The 20,839-nt window shown below is 38.1% G+C and overlaps 1 protein-coding gene across 17 annotated transcripts in view; it reads right to left on the reverse strand.

The window, feature by feature from the left end:
• Positions 1-20,839, reverse strand: part of SORBS2 (sorbin and SH3 domain containing 2) — a 206,865-nt gene that overhangs the window by 16,524 nt on the left and 169,502 nt on the right. For 16 of the 17 annotated variants that reach the window (XM_082863976.1, XM_082863979.1, XM_082863966.1 and 13 more), the window contains 5 exons: positions 14,654-14,742; positions 13,234-13,280; positions 8,952-9,066; positions 8,738-8,866; positions 7,168-7,371 (listed from right to left, as the gene is read on the reverse strand). In XM_082863976.1, the coding sequence (XP_082720102.1) occupies positions 7,168-7,371; positions 8,738-8,866; positions 8,952-9,066; positions 13,234-13,280; positions 14,654-14,742 (584 nt within the window). Of the gene's footprint in view, positions 1-7,167; positions 7,372-8,737; positions 8,867-8,951; positions 9,067-13,233; positions 13,281-14,653; positions 14,743-17,282; positions 18,864-20,839 lie in introns of all 17 variants that reach the window. The other variant, XM_082863973.1, reaches the window with a different exon arrangement.

The raw sequence follows: 20,839 nt of genomic DNA on the forward strand, positions 1-20,839 counted from the left end.
CTAACATTCTTGAAATGAGAGAAATAGGAAGCCTTCTTAAAGGATTCACATCAATTTGTTACTGTGTCAGATGTGGATTAAATTATAATAATGGCCTAAAATTTGTAGTTGATGCAATTTGTATGTATACTTACAAGCATAACTTCAGTCAACTTATATTCTTTCTATGAGTAAAAAATAGATTTATAAAGTTTTCAGAAAAAGTGGGGGATTAAAATGAACATTTGCTCTCAAATATGAGATAAAAAGAGAAAAAACTTCATTTTTCTGGAGTTGGTTATTTGATGTGGTTATTAAAGTATTCTTTTAAAACATGGTTACTGTGAATATCTCCATTCTCTCATACCATTCTGGGAACAATTGAAACATACAGAATGTATGAGATGAGCTTGGTTCTTGCAGGAGAATCAACCTGTTCAAGTTCTGGTTTTGTCCTTGACACTACAGTGGTGTGTTCCATCTCTCTACATTTGAGAAGGCTGATTCTCAAGTTACTTGCCCACTTATTGACTGAGCTTAAAGGCTGAAGAACAAGTTAGGGAAAGGCAAGGAATAAATATTTTGGCCTTAAAAGAGAACCACAGAGAGAGAAAAAAAGGCAAATTCTTAGACTCAGACATTTTCTAAAGAATTATTATTATTTAAAAAATTTCCTAATTATTTCCTGCCAGCTAAGATAAAAACCTCAAAGGGCAAAGAGCAATATGTCTTTAAAATATACTACATTTTTTTCAAAGATTCCTTTCCTACGTAAGATAAAATTCACGTAGATGGACTATTTTGGTGGATAGATTTGGTGATGGGGGTTTGGAAGATTGCATAAATGGCATTTCTCAGGTGTTGGTGCTTCCTAGTTCAAAAACATGACTCTACCAGAGCCTTCGTTTTGTATTGTTTTTTGACTTATGTGCAGAGGCTCTCATTTCAGGTGGAGAAGATTGAGTGTGAGGTTGAGTCATTATTTGAAGTCCTTTTGTCTAAAGGAAAAGGTTTCAGGATCATTCTGGACATAGAAGTAAAACTTTTCTGAGATGGATTAATTTCATGCTGTGGTTGTCACTGCATCTCTTTCCAAGGCCAGTCATTAACTTTGTTAAAAATCTTTTATCATGGTATCCTAAGAGGGAGTTAAGTACCAGCAGAGCTGCCAGCCAGCCAACAAGTCTCAGAGATGGATGCTTTGTTAACTGCTACAAAAGAAGCCTCCTTTCCACATCCTCATTAATTTACTTCAATTTTGAGGAAGAACAACGCTCAAGACAGTGCCAAAGATCATCCAGCCCTTAGGCTCTGCTGAACCTGCTGATTGGTTGGGGAACTTGGGAGGCAATGAGCCCACTAAGAAGTGACAGAGAGTGACAGGCACAAAGCTGACCCCTTTGAATGGGATGGTTCTCCTGCTGACCCTCAACTTAAAAAAAAAAATCTAATAATCGCTTTTTATTCTTGTATGAAGTTTAGTTTGTTCTTCTCCTCAATCTAAGTCTAGCTGCTATGCAAATATATCTTTCAAATTTTTGGACAGAGGCCATGCTAATGATGTTAAAAGTTAGCAACCAATATCAAATGGCTTTTTAGATCTTGTGAGATGGCACCAACCTAAAGACGCACATCTAATTAATTAAGTTCATTGAAAGACATGCAATAAACCACACTCAAGATGCAGTTACCTTTAATTTTGGTGAGCTTATCTCCTGTTGATAAGAGTATTTAGGGAGGAGCGGAGATGAGTAGGGCTGGGTAGGCTGAGAAAGTGTGGGGACCAGGTCAGAGGCAGTGGCCAAGGAGGAATGAGAGGGAAGGGAGGAAAGCAGACAGCTGGGAAAGGATGTAGATGTTCTGTCTCCCGAAGGAAGTGAAGATGGCTTAAATATTGAGGAAAGACAAGGTGCAATTATGCTTGTGTCCAGCATGAGGTCACATGCTTTTTAGAGAATACCCCCCACACCTAAATAATTTTAAAGTTACCAAATACCCTGGGGCGTGTGACATTTATGACAAATTCTTGCTTTGAAAGCACTAACTTTTTCTTCTGCATTTGATTCAAAATTCCCAGTGGGTATGATCAGTTTCACTTTTTTCTGATATGAGCGGCTGGAGATAAGAACCCCCATAATCTACAGTTGTATAACGTAATTTGTGGGATGGGTCCTTCTAAACACTGAGGAAGAAAGCGTAAAACCCTGCAATGACTCTTTGTAACTTGCTTGTGAAGTAGATCACAATTTATAGTCAGTTTGCTGCAAAGCTAGGGAAGTTACGACCTCTGTCTGTGCGTGTGCGTGCATGGTGGGAACTGGCTGTGAAACTCACCCCCTGAGCACCACGCTGTGCGTGCTGCCTGCAGCCGGCAGTAGCAGTTCCTGGGAACCAAGCCACATGTCTAACCACATCTTAAACTTGATTAAATTGAAGGGGAAATTAGTTATTTAAGTAATTGACTTAGAAATCTGTTTGACTTACTGCAATGAATGAATGATCTCTGTTACTAAGCAGTGTGTTTATTTTATACGAATGCAGACATGGCTCCCTTCTTTGTCCAGATGACATTTTCTCACCTGGTTAGGGGACAGCCAAGACTCAGGGTTTTGTGGGTGTCCAGTGGCCTAATGGGCACTCACCATTATTTAATCCCAAGAATACCCTATATAGACCAAATGCCTCTACATTTGTTATTGGTAAGATCTTAATTGGAAATTATGGGGTTTTAAAACTGATTTTCATTTTTAAAGATTTCTAAATAGAGGAGCCATGGGGGAAAGTGACTTGCTTAGTGGCATAATATGAATCATGAATTTTGTTCCATAATTTCAATATTTGCCAGTAATCATATTTGCTTTTTAATTCACAGATTAAATATTTGAGACATCAAGTTTTGTTTTTGTCTTTTTTGAAAGAGAGAAGCTTACAAGCTAAAGATTTAGAGCATTTCCCTCTTAACTGATTAAAATTATTGCCCAAGGTTCTTTGTTTGTAAGGTGAATATGTAGGACTCAACTCTTAGGTCGTCACCAACTTAAAGCAGTTACCTCTTCAGAAAGAGTGGAAAGGGAACTGCAGTATATTTTTCTTTTTTGTTTTCTTTTCTTTCTCTTTCTCTTTCTTTCTTCCCTTCTTTTTCAAACTGCTACTGCTACAAAGATATGGTGTATAGTTTTCTCACCCTGGAGGTGAACTAATCTCTCTGTGTAGCAATTTCCTCATCCCGAAAGTGGGAATAATAATATAACCCACCCTACTGAGCTTTGAAAAGTAAAGATGTAGCATTCTTAGAAAGCTGCCTGACACTCAGTAAGAGCTCAACTATTAGCTATTATTATGAATATTAAAATTAGAAAGACTTTAAATTACAAAAATCTTTAAATATGAATTTATAGTAATAAATAAATAATGGAATAATATCACATATTTACATCATCTTGTTAAAATTTGGTGTGTTTCTATCCATCCCTCCACCCCTACCTCATATAGTGCTGTGTTTCTTGCATGGAAACCTTCCAAGACAGTGTCAAAATTGATGTTTATTAATATGGTTAGCTGTACTAGCTAACCGTAGTAAGACTGGTTAGTTCTTCAGGAATTAGGCAAAATTAGAGTACCTCTTCACTGGGTTTTGCTGCATCGCTGTCTTCCTTAGGACTCCTAGGGTCTGTGGGCATTGCTATTGGAAATTTTAAGTGGTCAGCTTCCCTCTCTTCTTCCTCCTCTATGTGCAGGAGTGGTGTCACCTCTGTGCCATCGTGGCCACACCACAAGGCATCTGGTTCTTGAGATTCTGGCCCTCTTCGGATACCTGCCATGACCCCCTCATAGATTTCCTCATCTTCTTCTCCAATGACGGGGAGGGTTTGGGGCAAGGGACCCACACTAGCGTGTGCAGAGGTCACGAACTTATCACCTAGGACCTCAGGTACTTTTTCAGGGCCTGCAGAACCCTTTCTCGTTGTCAGATCTGCAAAATGGTTTTGAGGTGTCTTTCTGGAATCCTGAAGTGGCGCTGCCTCAGGGGGCTGGGCTGCAGCTGAGGTCGCACCCAAGCGGGGGAGAGGTAGCAGCGAGGAGGGTGGCTTGGCAGGTGCAGATGCTGGCGGCAATGGGAGGACAACAGAGGGGTCCTCCTTAATTTCAAGGGTGGTCTCCTCTGGGGTATTTGGTTTGGCTTGGTCAGCAGGTAAAACTAAAGCACCAAGCTTCTCTAATTCGTCCAAGAAGTTGTCCAGAAAAGGAGGTAGTGTTGGGGCCAAAGGCTTTACCAGTGGACACTTGGCTGTCAGGGACAGCCACCCCGGGGTGATTCCCTGGAGAGCTCCTTTATCTGGGCCACATGAAGCTTTGTGCAAGGGAGGGGGGACTGGTTCGCTGGAAGCCAACTTAGAAACGAGCAGGATATATGAAGTTAAAAAAACATGAAAATAATAATAATGCATTAAAACACAGAGACAGAGAAATGCAGAAAGGTATGATGGTGAATATAAAAAATATTTTATGCTATGGTCTATATTTGCTTATAGTTTTTGAATTTAAATACATAAAATAATTAGTATGTTAATTAAAGATTTATCTGAATACTATACTAGTATTTGGAAAAGGTCTATTAAATGTCAAATGACATGATAAAGCTGTCATAGAGATTATAAGAACAGACAGCAAAATCTTTAGAGATTTAATTTAATAGACTACTTCTTTCAAAGCAGGTTTCCAGATATTGATTAAATGTAAATGACTCTGAAATAATGTTAATGTAGAATGAAAACCAATAATGAAACCTTTTTTATTCCCAGAATCTGTTTAGTGTTCTTTCTTCCTGTGCCAAATCTTTTGAACCTTCATCATTTTCTCACTTGGGCTTGTGAGGTGATTATAACATACGGCATAAAATATTTTTACATCATTATATGTTAACACATTTCTAAATGAGTAAGTTCTGAGAGATATTTTTTAAGAACAGAAACCCATGATCAAAACAAGATTGAACTTACATAACTACTATTTCAAAGTTTTAAAAAATCCAAAGTAACTGTTGACATAGAAAGGGAGCATATGATGCGAACAGGAATAAACTTCTGCTAGGACTTCCATTCTTTTTTTCAAAAGCTGGACATTTTATATAATCTAGTGGAGGTCTAATTTATGAAGCTTAATCTCCTGAAGTAAAAAATACTTATGTATATCAATATTATCACTATATTTTGGATACATTGAACAAAACAGAATTTTTTATGTAAATTCATTAAAAGTTGTTCTAGAAGTGTTGCCTAGAAACATTCTAATACATTTATGTATTGTTTTTGGACTAGGAAGGATGCTATATGCTACACATATGAAGGCCTTGAGAGAGGCTGGTGGAAGACATTTTACTTTGGTTCTTTCCAGGTCGATGATTTGGGTTTGGAAAGAAAAAATCTTCAAGAAAGATTGCACTTGCTGGTTGACTGTTTAGGCTGACACGTCACTGGTGCGCTCAGCACTCTTGGTCCTTGGGCCTTAGTATGGATCAGTGCACAGTGCACTCTCCACTTAACTTTTGACTTCTGTCCTATGATAGGAATGGGGCTTTAATAGAATTTATTTAGAGTTTTTAAAAACAGAAATGTGATGCCGTGTCACCATGGGGTGGGATAAATGAGATTAAATGTCACAAAACATTTGTGAGCATCCTTACAGAAGATTCAAGACTAAAGGCTACATAGCACCTTTAGTGCTAGGAACATTATGTGGCTGAGGAGGAAAGGTCTTTAAATTCCATTATCGTCATGGCTACTGCTATCCCATTACTACCTGCTGCTACTACTACTCCAGCTCCATGACCGCCACAGTCACGAATATACATGTTAATGGGTTCAAAGTGCTTAGCCTTACCGTGGACTTGCTTCTACTGAAAGTTAAATTAAGTATCCCGAGATACCTATATCACAAAAATATACCTATAATACAAACATCATATAATTATCTTTTCTTCCAAAAGCATTAGAATTGGATTCTACTATATTAAAGGCAGAAATATCAGAAATAACATCAACTTACATTTGAGTCCCTCCTAAAATAAAGATAGTATGTCAAGAAATGTGATTTGAGTATGTCCAAGAGTGATTCATAAATCACAATGAATTCCCTCCTCTATTTATAAATATCAGTCAGAAAATAGGATATTTAACGTTTAGTATATTTTGGGTATCATGGTTTAAAAGTACATTACAGTTCTTTTTCTGAAAATGATTCAGTTCAAAACTACTGAGAAGTTCCCTTCACTTAGCCAATGACATCATAGTATACATTACCAGTTGGTAAAACCATTAAATATTTTTCAAAATTTATGAACGTAAGCTTTTCAACGTATTTTTCCCCAGCAGTGAGAATAAAACAATAATTAGTTATTAGTGAAATTTGTACATTTCTCGATTTATAAAATGTAAAATCTGGTATTCTAAGAGAAAACTTAGGAAACTGAAAATACGTTTAAATCATATTCTCAGCAAAGATTAAAACATTGTGATCTAAAATATTACATTGCCAATATTATGACATCATGTAAGAATTTCTTATATTTTAAATAAGCCTTTGTAGATACACACTTATTCTTTCTTATAAACTTTTATTTGAAAGTACAGTCGCTTTGAAATTTATCTGGTAGTTCTTTTAAGATGACTGAATGGTGGATAAGACAAAGATATGGATGAAGATTCTTTTCTTACTAGCAGTAGGAACTACTGAAGGAAGGATGTTGCTCTAAATGCTGAGCTCTGCTAGTGAAGTAAATGTACTAAAGAAGATTCTGGAAAATTTTATAACCAATCAAACAAAATTGGAAAGTACCAGACTGTTCCATTATCCAATGATAAAGGATTGAGAGTAATTGCTCAGCAACCCAGTCTTCAAAGAAAAGTAGAATAAATAAAATGCCTAGCCTTAGCCCTTTAAAAGAAAATGCTTCTCTTAAGATAGTAGATTCTTTATGTAGTTTCCCTTTATGTAGCTTAAACCTTTATGCCAGCACCCATAAGAAAAATTAAATTATATTGATTTGACCTGGCACTTAGAAACATAACATGTAAATCTTTTGCTTTGCCATAGGTATGATGTTGTAATCTAATGTCCTAAAATCATGTACCGAGTATGTTACTCTGAGCTCCCAAATATTATACTTAATATGCTAGAATGTTTTCTTACCTTATTTGAACTTAAGCTGTGGATTCTATCACTAGAATAGCTGTGGGGTATTGGAGGGTCAGGGTAATCCTCAGCACCTTTGGTTGTATTCTTCTTGATGACTTCTACATAGGAAACAGGGAAGATGCCTTGTCTGTTGGTTCCTGGAATTTTACCTTCATACCAGTTTTGATCAACTCTTTTAAGAAGAATAATTCTATCTCCCTGTAATGAATATTAGGAAAATGCATTAGAAATAGAGATGTGATAACATAAAAATTATAATTGTCAATGTTTTCTAATAAACAATAATTTTCCATCTGGGAAAGCCTTATACTTCCAGTGTTTTGTTTTCATTATGAGAATGCAACTAAAGCCTCAGAGCTTACTCCCAAATTATGGCTTATCAACATATATGCGGTTTAATCATCCATTCACAACATTAGAATCTTTCCTAAGGATATTTGGCCTTATACATGTTCATATTGGTACTGTGGGAAATGACATGTGTAAGTTATTTCAAAAAGCACAGTAGTTTAACCTGCAATGTGTCGATGACAGTACCATCATCTGATCACTGACAGATTCAAGGGAATGACCTTATGTAGGAAGAGCTTCAGAAAGTGCACTATAGCTTGCTGTGATGGTGTATCTGAAATGGGTTCTAGAAGTCAACCCCTGGAAGGGATGAAGTTGGATAGCACAATGTTTTTCTTCTTTATCTACATGTTCTGAGTTGTAACAAAGAGTGAGGCTAACAGGACAGGGCAAAGCTAGCATCCTAGATTATGCATAGCTGTGGCCAGGGCTGACATCCACCCGGTCTGCATCAAGATGGTGTAGCACCAGCATCCATTCTGATTGGTGGGTGGCCATGCCATAGCGGTCAATAATATATATATATATATTTTTTTTTTTTTTCGGTACGCGGGCCTCTCACTATTGTGGCCTCTCCTGTTGCGGAGCACAGGCTCCGGACGCGCAGGCTCAGCGGCCATGGCTCATGGGCCCAGCCGCTTCGTGGCATGTGGGATCTTCCCGGACCGGGGCACGAACCCGCGTCCCCTGCATCGGCAGGTGGACTCTCAACCACTGCGCCACCAGGGAAGCCCAATAATATTTTTTATAAACCCCCTGGCTTTTGCAATGATAGAACTTTCTACAGTCACTATTCCTGCTGGCTGCAGGATCAAGCCAATGCCACAAGACCCAGTTTAAATTTTGAATTTGATATAATTTTTGAATAGTAAGGCAGCAGAAGAACACGATTTTGAACTGTATTAAACTGCTATTTTCTTTTGATGTTTCCACATGTACAGCTCCTGATATTTAGCCCGAGGCACCCCTTGGAGACAATTTGGAGCCTCCCAGGCTAAACCACAGAGGGAAAGTCTCTCTGAGAAGCTTTGCATCCCACAGGCACCTCATCTGGAAGGACATAGGAGTGGCAGGTAACAGTGACTCAGGGCAGCCTGATGGAGTTCTTTGCGGAAAATGAGGGAGACACAAAAATGTCCAAGGAAAAAGATGACCTAACTTAGTTGTGAAAATATACAGCCTTTCAAATGCACCAGTGAAGAAAGCAGGTTACCTTTCTCAGCGATAGCTCCACATTTGTGTCAGCGCTGAAACTGTATTTGGCTACAGCTTCTCCAATTTCTCCAGGCTGGGCAGGGGGAGGCGGTCTGGCAGGCTGTGCTTTTTCAGGAGGTGTGAGTTTCTATGGAGGAGAACAGTTACTTATGCTTGACCTGTGGTAATCCTGGAAACAGCAACCACGTAAGGAGGAAGGGGAAGGGACTTACCTCCACGTATGAGATTGGGAAAATGCCCACTCTCCCGTGGTGCTCTCCCTCATACCAGTTTTGATCAATTCTCCTGAGGATGTAGACGGTATCTCCTTTCTTAAATGACAGCTCCCTAGAAGAGATACATTTGAATGTGTTTTTTTTCTCTGGATGTATGGCGATTATTCTTAAGATCAAGATTCTCGCTAGATCTGTATGTGGCTGGGAAATATACTTCCAATATTGAAAAAAATCTGTTGAGTCCAGTTAGATGAGGATTTTCCTTGAAAATTTTTAGAATTCCTTTGAAACATTGTAACTTTAGAAATGATTTCAAAAAGAACAAATGTAAACATCACATCTGATTTAAATCACAGGCAGATTAATATGAAATTTAAAGGCGGGGACAGACTTGCTGTCTAGTCATTGGTTTAGAGTAGAGGAGTCCGGAAGCTTGCCATAAGGCTGGATTCATTCCGCAGCGATTTTTACTTGTCCTGAAGCTAGTTGGTTACTTACTTCTCTCTCTCTCTTTCTGTCTCCTTCTGATATGTTAAAGCTTACAATAAGGAAACCAGTATCATTTAGCCTTAGCACAGAAGTGCCAACATGAGAAAAAATTTTATTTGTGGATCCTTGAAGCTGCTTGACAGGCATTTAAGTAGAATATCTTGATAATGAATTTATTTTGTGAAACAGAAAAGATTTTATACTTTGATTTTTCAGTGAGGCACAAAGATAAACATTTTTAAAAAGTGGAGTATAATTGACCTGTAACATTATATTAGTTTCAGGTGTACAACATAATGATTCAGTATTTGTATATATTGCAAAATGACCACCACCATAAGTTGAGCTAACAGCTGGTCACCACATATGTTACAATGGTTTTTTTTCTTCTGATGACAACCTTTCAGATTTACTCTCTTAGATACAGTACAGTATTATTAACTATAGTCACAAAGATAAACGTGTTTCAAGTGCAAAGACATGCACAGATGGCTTGTAACCGCCTTTATATCTTTTGTTTTTTAAATAGAAAAATATTTTCAAGAAACTAACTATGCTTTTCCATTTGGGCTGTTTCTAAGGAGACAGTACGTAAATTGGAGTATTTAATTTTAAGTTATAAATACATTAGTCATCATAAATAATTCACGCCTAAATTCTCACCCTCACTGCTTCAGGTTTTCATGGCTTCATCCCCCAGGTAATTGTGTCTCTGTGTTATTTTGCCTCCACAATTATGTCTCATTGGAGGGTACCTATTTCAGCTCTTTTGCCAAGAGCCCCATTTTCACACACATCTGCCTTCCCACTCCCAAATCTTCTGCGTTGCTTTGTTCAGAATCTTGAGTTGGATCATTTATGTGTGCAGAGTACATAATGGGGAGAGGTTTATATCAGATGTAGAATATTTCGTGTTGATTAAAAGAATTAATTGAAAAAAAGTTGCATAGTAAAAAGAATTATTACACATTTAGAAGTGCTAAAACTTTCACATTGAATCTGTGTTAAATTTTCAGTAACCCTAAAAGCAAACAAGATTCACAGGGCCTGACATTCAAATACAGTACTTCCCTCTTTTATGCAAGTGCCTAATGTAGAAAATAAAACCCCAAATGTTTAATGTTTACAAACCAACTGTTTTATTTATAACAGGTATGTTTTATTTCTGGAAATGAGAGTAGGAAGCTTAGCTTAAAAGAAAAATAATTAGTTGTCTCTTATTTACATTTTTTTAAGTGTGACAAGATTTCTATGTGTAAAGACTTGTATTTAAATTTTTGAAGTCGTCTAGAAAAAACAGTGGTCTCACCCTCCAGTTTTCAAAATTATGTTCGTCTCATCTCTAGAACTAGAATTTCTTTCTAAGAGTCCCATTTTGACCAGTTTGCTCCAACCAGTGCCTACCACCTTTGAACAGTGGCCACTGACAACCTTTGGAAATAGCATTTTATCTCGTTTTCCTCCTTAACAGTTGAGACATTATGTTTGGTGAGTTACTTAGTTGTCTTTTTGAAAATTAAACTTTCTTGTGTTAGGTAAAGAAAAACAGCTTTTAAAACAGGTAATTATTCGAAACAGAGATATCTGTCTCTTGTTTGTAAGATGTTAGGCACAAAAAGCACTCACATCTCTTGCAGGACATTTTGTCCTGCCCAAAATGTCCATGAGACATTTGGTCCACATGAAAAGGTCCTTGATATTTGGTCCTGTCCAGAACAATTTGGCATGAGCCAAATATGCTCATGGACATTTTGGATAGGACCAAATGTCTGCTAACCCTCACATCTAGCTAATGATTGAAGTGACTTAAAAATGTGGCTGGTCCTCCTGAAACTTTCAGTGCTCTCTGGGTGTTGTGAACCTTTTTTTTTTTTTTTTGAGGTACGTGGGCCTCTCACTGTTGTGGCCTCTCCCGTTTCGGAGCACAGGCTTCGAACGCGCAGGCTCAGCGGCCATGGCTCACGGGCCCAGCCGCTCCGCGGCATGTGGGATCCTCCCGGGGGCACGAGCCCATGTCCCCTGCATTGGCAGGCGGACTCTCAACCACTGCGCCACCAGGGAAGCCCTGTGAACCTTTTTTTAAAGCTGCATGAGTCATCCATAACCTTGATTTTTGTGTCAGGTACATAACTACATTGGGGGTGACAGACAACCGCTCTTTACATCTCCTGAGAACAGAACAAGAGGAATGTGATTAAGCTGCAATCAGATAAACTTATTGATGGTATGGGGGAAACAGTTTTTTTTCTTACTAAAATTATGGGATGGTTTCCATGGGTGATTGTTCAGTTCACTTCTCTGGAGGCTTATAATACAATTAGATTTCGTTGGTTGAGGAAGACCTTTGTGAAAGTGGGATGGTGCAAACAGCCCTTCAGAACAGTTGTGTCATTTACACTCCCACGGGCAGCGTGTGGGAGAGTGGGTTTCCGTGAACCTTTGCCAACGTCAGACGTTCACAGTGAGGATGTGGTCTTGGACGAGGGTGAGGGGCTGGGCACTTGGAGCAAATGCAATCCAGTGACAGAGTCAACACCACAAACACCTCTCCTCTGCACTGTACCTCATCTTTCTTTCAATGCCTGTTTCTAATTAAGGTTTCTCAAAAAGCCTGTGAGCCCTGGGCATATTTTATATGCCCTGTTATTTCTCAGGGCTTCATACATCTAAGGACACTTTTGATTGATTTTCACAAAGAAGAAATGAAATTTACATGTTTTATGTCATTATTTTATAAAACTGACATGCCTTGTACAAATTATCACACCATATCCAAAGAACAGTAGCTAGGACCATAGTGTAGTAGAAACAGAGCAGATGTTACTTATCTCATCAAAAAAAGTTGTAAGCTTCCCTTCAGGATTTTTTTAACCCCAGATTTAAGCCATGTTTGACATCTTCACTTCTAAAGAGAATTTTCTTAGTTAGTTAATTTAATTCCCAAATTCTGAGTGATTTTATTTTTTGTGTCTTCTGTCAGAGATAGATTCTTTAACTATTAATTCATATAATATGCATTTTTATGAATAAATGCTTTGGTTATTGTATATATATTCAGCTAAACAGCACGGTATAATTTAATGCCAATATCTTGAATTCTAATGGAGACCAAAGTTTCTTAAGTAAGGTCTGTGACATGGGCCATAACAGAGCTGGAAAACTCACTCCTATTTAAGCCTCCTCATGTGCTTAGTACTAGCCTTCCCCAACCCTATGCTCACCTGATGAACAAATTCCTAAAAAAAAAGGTAAAAAAATTACGAGACAGGAGTATGAAAACACCAACATCAAAAGACCACAGGATAGAACTGTGCTCAGAGTCTCTAAGCTCTGAGTATTGAGAAATGGAGATTTTACTGCAGGAATCTTCATAAACAATTCTAGTCTTTAACCACAAGCTATCCTTAATATAGTTGGATAAATAAATGATATAAAATTCTCCAGTTAAGTGTTACTCCCCCAACAATTTATTTTTACTTCATTCTCCACATGAAAATTGTAGAAACAAAGATCCTTAATTTCGTTTTTTTTTCCCTATCCTTTTGAACTCATTGTGCTCTAACATGTTTGGTGTAATTTAAAACTCAATGTTTTTCAACTAAACTCAAAATGAAAATAAAATTACCCACATCCCAGTCAATTCAGAAGGAACCATTTAATTAGAGTAGATTGCTGAATTGGGAATTAGGTCTTATTTGTAACACATCCCAGTGCAATATTTGTCTTTCAAAGTACTATTAATGTATTTAAAGTCAACTTAAATCATATGATGAACACTTATCTTACTTACTTGGATGTCTGAGCCTTAAAATCGTAAACAGCTTTTGCAGGCAATTTCTGAAAATGAAGGAAATGGTTAGCGCTAACTTAAAATTATGGATTTCCTATAAAAAAGCAGTTTCACGTGAATTAAAGAGAAATGAAACCTCAAGGAATGATTAAACATATACAATTTAAATCATTTATGCAATTTATAAATAAATCAATTAGTTCTTTATTTAGATATTTAAACTACAACAGGAATGTAACAGATGACTTATTCACCCTAACTATTGAATATCATATTTCACCTTAGGAACTAAGGTAAATGAATGCCATAAAAGGGGACTAAAATGCCTGCAGAGGATTCAGTCCTCGGTATAATTTTGGCTTTTCCTGGGATAATTGTGGGAGGTCAATTGCTGTATGTCCTAAGTATTGACACAACTTCTGAATCATAATAAAAGGACTGGAAAAAGTCATGAGGGAAGTCATTACCCCTTTTACTAAATACTAATTGACATAGTAGCAAAGAAATATTAGCCCACTTATCACTGAGAGGCTCGTTAGTGGCCAAAAGTATAGGCTGGTCACTTTATATTCCCTGGAGGGTTCAGGAATTCTTCAGCACACAGTAAACCAGCTGCTCATCTTTGAGTCGTGATACGATGTGACTCGTGCCCACACTCAAGCTTCGGGGCCCACAGATCTGCCTGGGCCACCTGTAGCTACTTCCTCTCTGATTCCAATAATCCCCTCACCTCACTCTCTTTCCCTGTGACTCTGGTGAACTTTGGGCAACCTGGATCATTTCTGACTTCTTTGGGGGTCCATAGGCCCTGGACTATGTCAGACACCTGTAGAGAACTTTCTAGAGTGCCTGCCAGTCCAAGACCAGCCTTCAGTTTCTATCAAACCTTCATGGCTCCAAGGAAGTACAAGCCAGACCTCCAGCCCTGGCTCAGGACCATGGACAAGAGCCAGTAGGTGGGTGGTTCTCAGGGGCAGTGTTTTTTTTTTTTTTTTTTCAGGGATCCTCTCTAACAAAAGCAGGCCAGCAAAAATTGTTTCTATGGAATTTGTATTGATTGGCAGCACGGCTGACCTAGGGCTGTCCCCTACATCACTGGGCCAGAAATTTGTACAGGGGAAACCTTCTTCCTCCAAGGGGCGGCCCAGCTCAAGACTCTTTAATTTATGGGTGTCAGGTCAAGATTCAGAGAGTCACTGTCAAACTGGATTACAACTGGGGGAGACCTGCCGCTAGGGTCAGAATGCAGCTAGCTTCAAGTCCTTTGCTCGGGCTCCAGGGAAAACGGTTTCTAGTTTCTCTGCCATCACTTTTGTGTTTTTAATCTGGGTTCTTTACTGGTTTTGGAGGTAACTTCGGCTGGCAAGTGCTTTATCAAGTATATTGGTGAAAAAGACTCAAATGATACTAAAACGACTACCTCTTTTTCTGGAGTTCCTCTTCTTTCCCTTGGTACACTTCTCCCCAAATCGGTCAGCGTGGATGTGTAACTTCTAGGGGACTCACGGTCTATTGGAAAGGACAGGGCCAGAGTGAGTATCCACTTAATCAAAAGCAGACTTGTTTAGCCATTTTTCCTGGTGGCAACTATTTACCCTTCACATTTGGAGAGACACCGCAATGGAACACATGGGTCTGAAACTCATGGGTAATTATAAAGTTGTGATATAAGACAAAAACAGAGCATTTTAAGAGGAAAAATGGATATTTTCCCATTTTTTCCTTTTTCTGCAATACAAGATTGCAGAAGTATTATAATCATAAATATAATTGTAACATTGCTGATATAATTATACTGTAGCACCTGGTATAGACAATTTGCAGTTACAGGGATTGTTCACTTCAAAGATTTAATACTTTCTATTTCTATTCTTTTTGCCACCAGTTTATAATTACTATGATAGGGCCTGGAGAAGATGGAGAAGGTAGCAACGACTTAATTTAAGAACATAGTAATGAAAAAGAGAGAAAAATAAAGTATGATGATGACAGAACTATGTCATGGCCATTCTCTTCCCTCTTTCTCTCTGTTTTTATTTTTTTATTTTTTTGCGGTACGCGGGCCTCTCACTGCTGTGGCCTCTCCCGTTGCGGAGCACAGGCTCCGGACGCGCAGGCTCAGTGGCCATGGCTCACGGGCCCAGCTGCTCCGCGGCATGTGGGATCTTCCCGGACCGGGGCACGAACCCGTGTCCCCTGCATCGGCAGGCGGACTCTCAACCATCGCGCCACCAGGGAAGCCCTCTCTCTGTTTTTAATTACTTATTGAGTCTGAAGATGGCATCTTAAAGCTTAAGGCTTAAAAGGCTGTCACCTATTGCCTTCCTTTGTGCTCAACTATCTTATTAGAAAGTGAATATCTATTCCAATAAACAAAGGGATAAAAATTTTCTAAACAGAATGTGTTGCATTGGTTGCCAAATTACTTATGAACTATTGCATTGTTTTTGTTCACCTTAAAACAAAATATACATGGTTAATTACATTATAAAATAATGATTGCAAGTATCTATTGATGGTATCTTATATCGCATGCAATGTAACTGATATTGAATAACTGGAAAAGTAGCTAATTTACTAAAACATTAGGTTATGACATGTCTCAATCAGTGAAAATTTCAGATTGTTGGCATTGATTTAGAAAATTTGAATTTACTGTTTTTGAAGCATGTCGTATAGTATAAATGAAAGCAAAGATAAATACTAATAAGATAAACAAATGTGTGCAGTGGTAACTAACAATTGGGCTATATATAGTACATTAATATGACATCTGAATTATGTCTCTTTTTTGCCTATAGAGATTATATTCTATGCTACAAATTCTGAATTACATGAGTTTGAATCTTGTTTCTGCTACCTACTGTCTGTGTGACTTTGGTCAGATTTCTTGTCCTCTTTGGGTATTGATTTCCTCCACTGTAAAACAGTATTTACAATAATATCTATCACCTAGGTTTATGCCGTGTTAAGTAGATAATGTATGTAAAGCACTTTGCAGTGTCTGGTGCATAGAAAACTCTCTTGACAATCCAAGTTTCAGCCTGGAATACTCATTCCAGCTTCCTAAAATTTACACAGTAAACAGATGCACTTTAAGCATTAATGAAAAGAATTGGATAAAAATATCAAAACATCCTGTGTTTTTCAGTAACGTAAACCTGAAAAAATGTCCTCTGTATTTGAATTGCTATTTGTCCTTGTGTTCCACTTTAAGGAATAATCCATCTATGAAAATGAAGTCGAGAGTCACTTTTATCCTAAATAGTCTAATTCAAATGTCAGTATAGGGTTGTTTTAGCAGAAATAGAAAATAAATTAATTAAATAATGGAAGGGAAGAGAAAATGAATACAATGAATGATGGAAATGAGACATATATAGAGAGCTTAAAGATATATTCACAAAAATTTTATCCCAATTGTATCTTTTAAATGGAGAAAGTTATTAAACAAGTCCTATTCTCTTTTAATTGCCAATCAATTACTATATTACATATTTTGGTTTGCTTCCTGAGTGTTTTGATTTAGTATCTTCTATATAGAATGCCAGCAAATTATTTATTGAATGAATGACTATAAAGTTAATATAAGAATCAAGGAAAAGACTGTTAAACTATTGGTTTTGATTCATTTTCCAACAAAAAAAGAGCTAATGCAAAGTTGTCAGTTTCTTAAGGATACTGATACTCAATTATGATTTTTGCCTTGAAATTCCTTTAAATTGGTAAAATAAGTTTAATTGGTTGTTTCTATGTAACAGTTGTTTCAACCCTAACATCAAGCTACAAAATGGTTTTCCCTTTCGATTCTGAATGAGTAAATTTTTGTGAATTGATGATTACTTTAAGCCACACATCAAGTCCAGATATCCCATGAGCAAATGAGAACTATTCAGTAAGGCACGTTTGCACAACAAGCATTTGCTTCACAATGCATAATGAATCCAAGTGGTCTCACAGCTCAAGAATGATGAATGTAGGAATGGAAAATGAAAGAGCTGGAGGGTGGGCATCTGAACCACAAGGGAAAGATAGAAAAGGTGATCCACCTTGGAGGCCCAGTGCACTGTCGTGGTCTTGGTGGTGGTAGTTGTTGTTGGTGTCGTCTTGGAAGGAGGCACTGTGAGGCATTCTCCCACAATCGTTCTGGTACAATGGACAATGAATAGCACCTTCTTGAGATGGTGGGTGGAAAGGCTGGTGCATGGGGCTCCTTTTTAGAGCTTTGAGTGATGAATTCCTTTCTGGAATATCTGGCAGCAGTTCACTGATAAGACGGTGCAGTATACTGTTGTCTGGCAAACTTCCCCTTCTCTTTTCAGCCTTAATTTGGTCACAAATGTCTTTAAGGGCAGAGTCCAGAGCCTCAAATACAGATGTTTTACATTTTGCCTTTTCCATCTGTTTTTTGGGAGTTGAATTTTTTTTCCTCCGGAAAGGCACGGGACTGACTAGAAATGCCAGTTTAGAAAGGCCAGGGTCCATTTCTTGTCTTCTGGGCTCTTCAGTATTTTCGTGTTTAGCTCTTTCATGTTTTAACATTGTTGTAAATCGAGTATAGGAGGCAGGGCATCTGCCTTTGCAGGAGCTGATGAGGTGCCGGTGATGGTGGTGGTGATGGTGGTGGTGATGGTGGCTGGATCCATAAAAACTTTCAGAGGATGTGAAAGAAAAGTGATCAAAGTCACTCTCACTGCAAAAGGACGATCCTTCTACATGAAGGTAATCACTGTGGTCAGACACGACTCCATCCTGGTCACTATCAGAAAAGTCCAGATGGGTTCTGGGCTGCACATCACTGGTGACTTCAATGTGGATGGGCACCAGGGTTTTAGACTTGTAGCTTCGTTGTACCTGAGAAGGGTGTCTACTTTGATTTTCTTCCTCCAGCAAAGACTCAATGGAAAATCGCCTTTGGGGACATAAACCATTTTGTTGTGGTTCTAGGGTTACAGGAGATAACATTTCATCTCCTAAATTTGGCATGGATTTTGACTTCTGAATCAACTTTTCAAATTCAGAAATGCGGGTGGGGACCATGTCCCTGGGCACCTCCTCAGTGGAGGACTGGCTGCATCCATGGAGCAGAGCCCTGTGTTGCTGCTCCTTTTCGTACTGCATTATTCTTGACTTTACAGAGCAAATCACCTCTGAATTCATTAAATCCTTGCGGTTGATGCGGTGCATTTTCTTGTACAATTTTAGGAACCCTGGGGCATCGTGGGCTGACCTGTGTCGGAGCCTTGATCTGCTATTACTGCGGCCCTCCTGGATGTAGGGGGAAGCCCATGTTACGGGGCAGCTCTCCTTGGAGTCCTCTTCACATAACAGAGAACCCATACTTTCTGACTTGGCTTTCGGATCAGGAAAACTATCGCAGTCATCGTTTAAAAGGTCATCACAGCTACGGGATTTGATTTTGGGGGAAACCGTTTCTTCAGTGCTGCTCCAGATCTCTGCGTTTTGCCGGGCCATTTGCCAGCCATTTTTGAAAGTAATGGCCCTCTGTGAGTCATGTGGGATGTCCAAATGCTGTCTGTAAGTGTTACAGTAATCTAACTCATGGGAGGGGTTGCCGTTGAGCCCTGAGTAACTGCAAAGGGATGGACATATTTTGCTATCGTCCCCACCTTTTATTCCAGGGCAGCGTGGTGGAAGAGAGACGTTGGAGAAGTTAAAAGGCTCATAAAGAGGAGAGCATGTCAGTTAGCATCAGATAGCATAGCAAAGAGAAAGCAGTTAGTGGAGTTTAATCTAGACATTGATTGTTATACGTGTAGCTTCAACTTAGAGAAAAAAGCCTAATTCTAAAGCAAGGCAATGCTTTGGCAATAAATGTAGCTTTGCAGATGATAGTTAACAAAACCATGTATAAAAAGTAACTGGTGTCGCTAATACGCCTATTTCTATTGCATATTTCATCCATCTTTCTGCAAATATGGTATTCAAAAATCCAGTAGTGCCTTGTAAGCTAATAGCATGACCTGGTAGTGACTTAAAAGGTTTGTAATTAATACCAAAAATGCTATAGATTTAAACATCTTAATAGGGTCAGGATTTGAATCTTATTTGATTTATAATAATATTATTAATTATTAATAATATTATTAATTTATAACAGTAAAGAGTAACTTATAAATTTACATTTAATTAATACTTCCATAACCGTATCAAATAATTTTTCATGGGCATTAGGTAGAAAAAGCTATAAGACAAAATACTTTCCCAAATTGCAAAATCAAGTTCAGTTGCTGTGAACTATTGCTGCTAATATTTTTCTAAGAAAAAACCCAACTAGCAACTCTTTAAACAAATGAATTTACCTCTTTAATTTCTCTAACTTCAACCTCTTATTAGGCAGTTTCCCATAAGGATAACTGGATATAATGTAAAACTTTCATCACAGTTAAATGCACTTGCTTTTTTCCAGGAAGGGTCTTTTTAAAAAATCATTTGCAATATAATAATGTAGAGCTAACCCTGACATCAATTTCGAATATCTATGGAAATAGTCTTTTCTTTTGTGTTGCTGAGTTAATTAATAAATGAGAGGCCAAATTACATCTGATGGAACATTTTCTTCTTAGAAACAAGCCTAGTGGAGGAAAACAGCTCTATTGACAGCTCCTGCCTTCTCCAAATTCTTCAAAAGTGATAAGCACATTAAGTAGCTGTGTAGTATTTGAGAAAGGAAGTTGACTTAACACCCCCTAGGATAAAAACAAATATCTAAATTAATCAGAACCCTTTTAACTTTTGGGTGGTATCCAAGCATAATGAGTCAATGGCATTTCATGACCTATTGGTTTCCTTGGGGTATTTGTTTATATAAATGAGTAGAATCTAATACGGGGTACTTCTGTTAATTTGAGGAATGGTATAGTGAAAGGGGATCCCTCCCTGTGAATCTCCCAGTAAGTAGTCATAGCTTTACTAGGCCACGGACAAGAGCTAGCACCTCCTGCCTATCCAGAGCCCAATCATCAAATCTTTTGCACACAGACCAGCTAACTCTTAGCTTTAATTTCATGTGGCAACACTTTCAGTGCCTACATTCAATATGCGTAGCTGAATCTCTGCTACTTTATGGAAACTTCAGTTACAACTCACTTTCTTCACACACTTCAAATTTCTTCTCTCTTATGTTTCAACCCCAGAGGATTGGAGGAGACCCTGAGTCCCCAAATCCTAGGTACCTATGGATACTGGTTCATTCCTAGGTCTCTATTTAGGGAATATTCCTGTTACAGCTGCAGTAATGTGTAACTAAAAAGAGACTTGAAGGAGTGACATCTTCCTTTCAACACAATTCACTAAATTTCAAGAGAGGAGACAGGCCATACAGAAAATTGGCTTGGTGATATCTAAACTTTACAATTATGGCCTGAAACCAGTTAGTTCTTACCAGTGGACTGTTTTGAATTGAACACTATGTTACATGCAGAACATGGATATTCTACTGTATGTATGGATATTGACCAAAATATAAAGCAAATGATTAAAGAAACAACTTTCATAGGTTAGACAAACTTTTGTCTAGAATTAAATAATTTAAAAAATCCAAAACCAATTTACGTTTTAGACAACAATGTTCTCTGTTGCTATT

This window comes from Leucopleurus acutus (genome assembly GCF_964270905.1).
Source record: "Leucopleurus acutus genome assembly, chromosome: 21".
Lineage (NCBI taxonomy): Eukaryota > Metazoa > Chordata > Mammalia > Artiodactyla > Delphinidae > Leucopleurus > Leucopleurus acutus.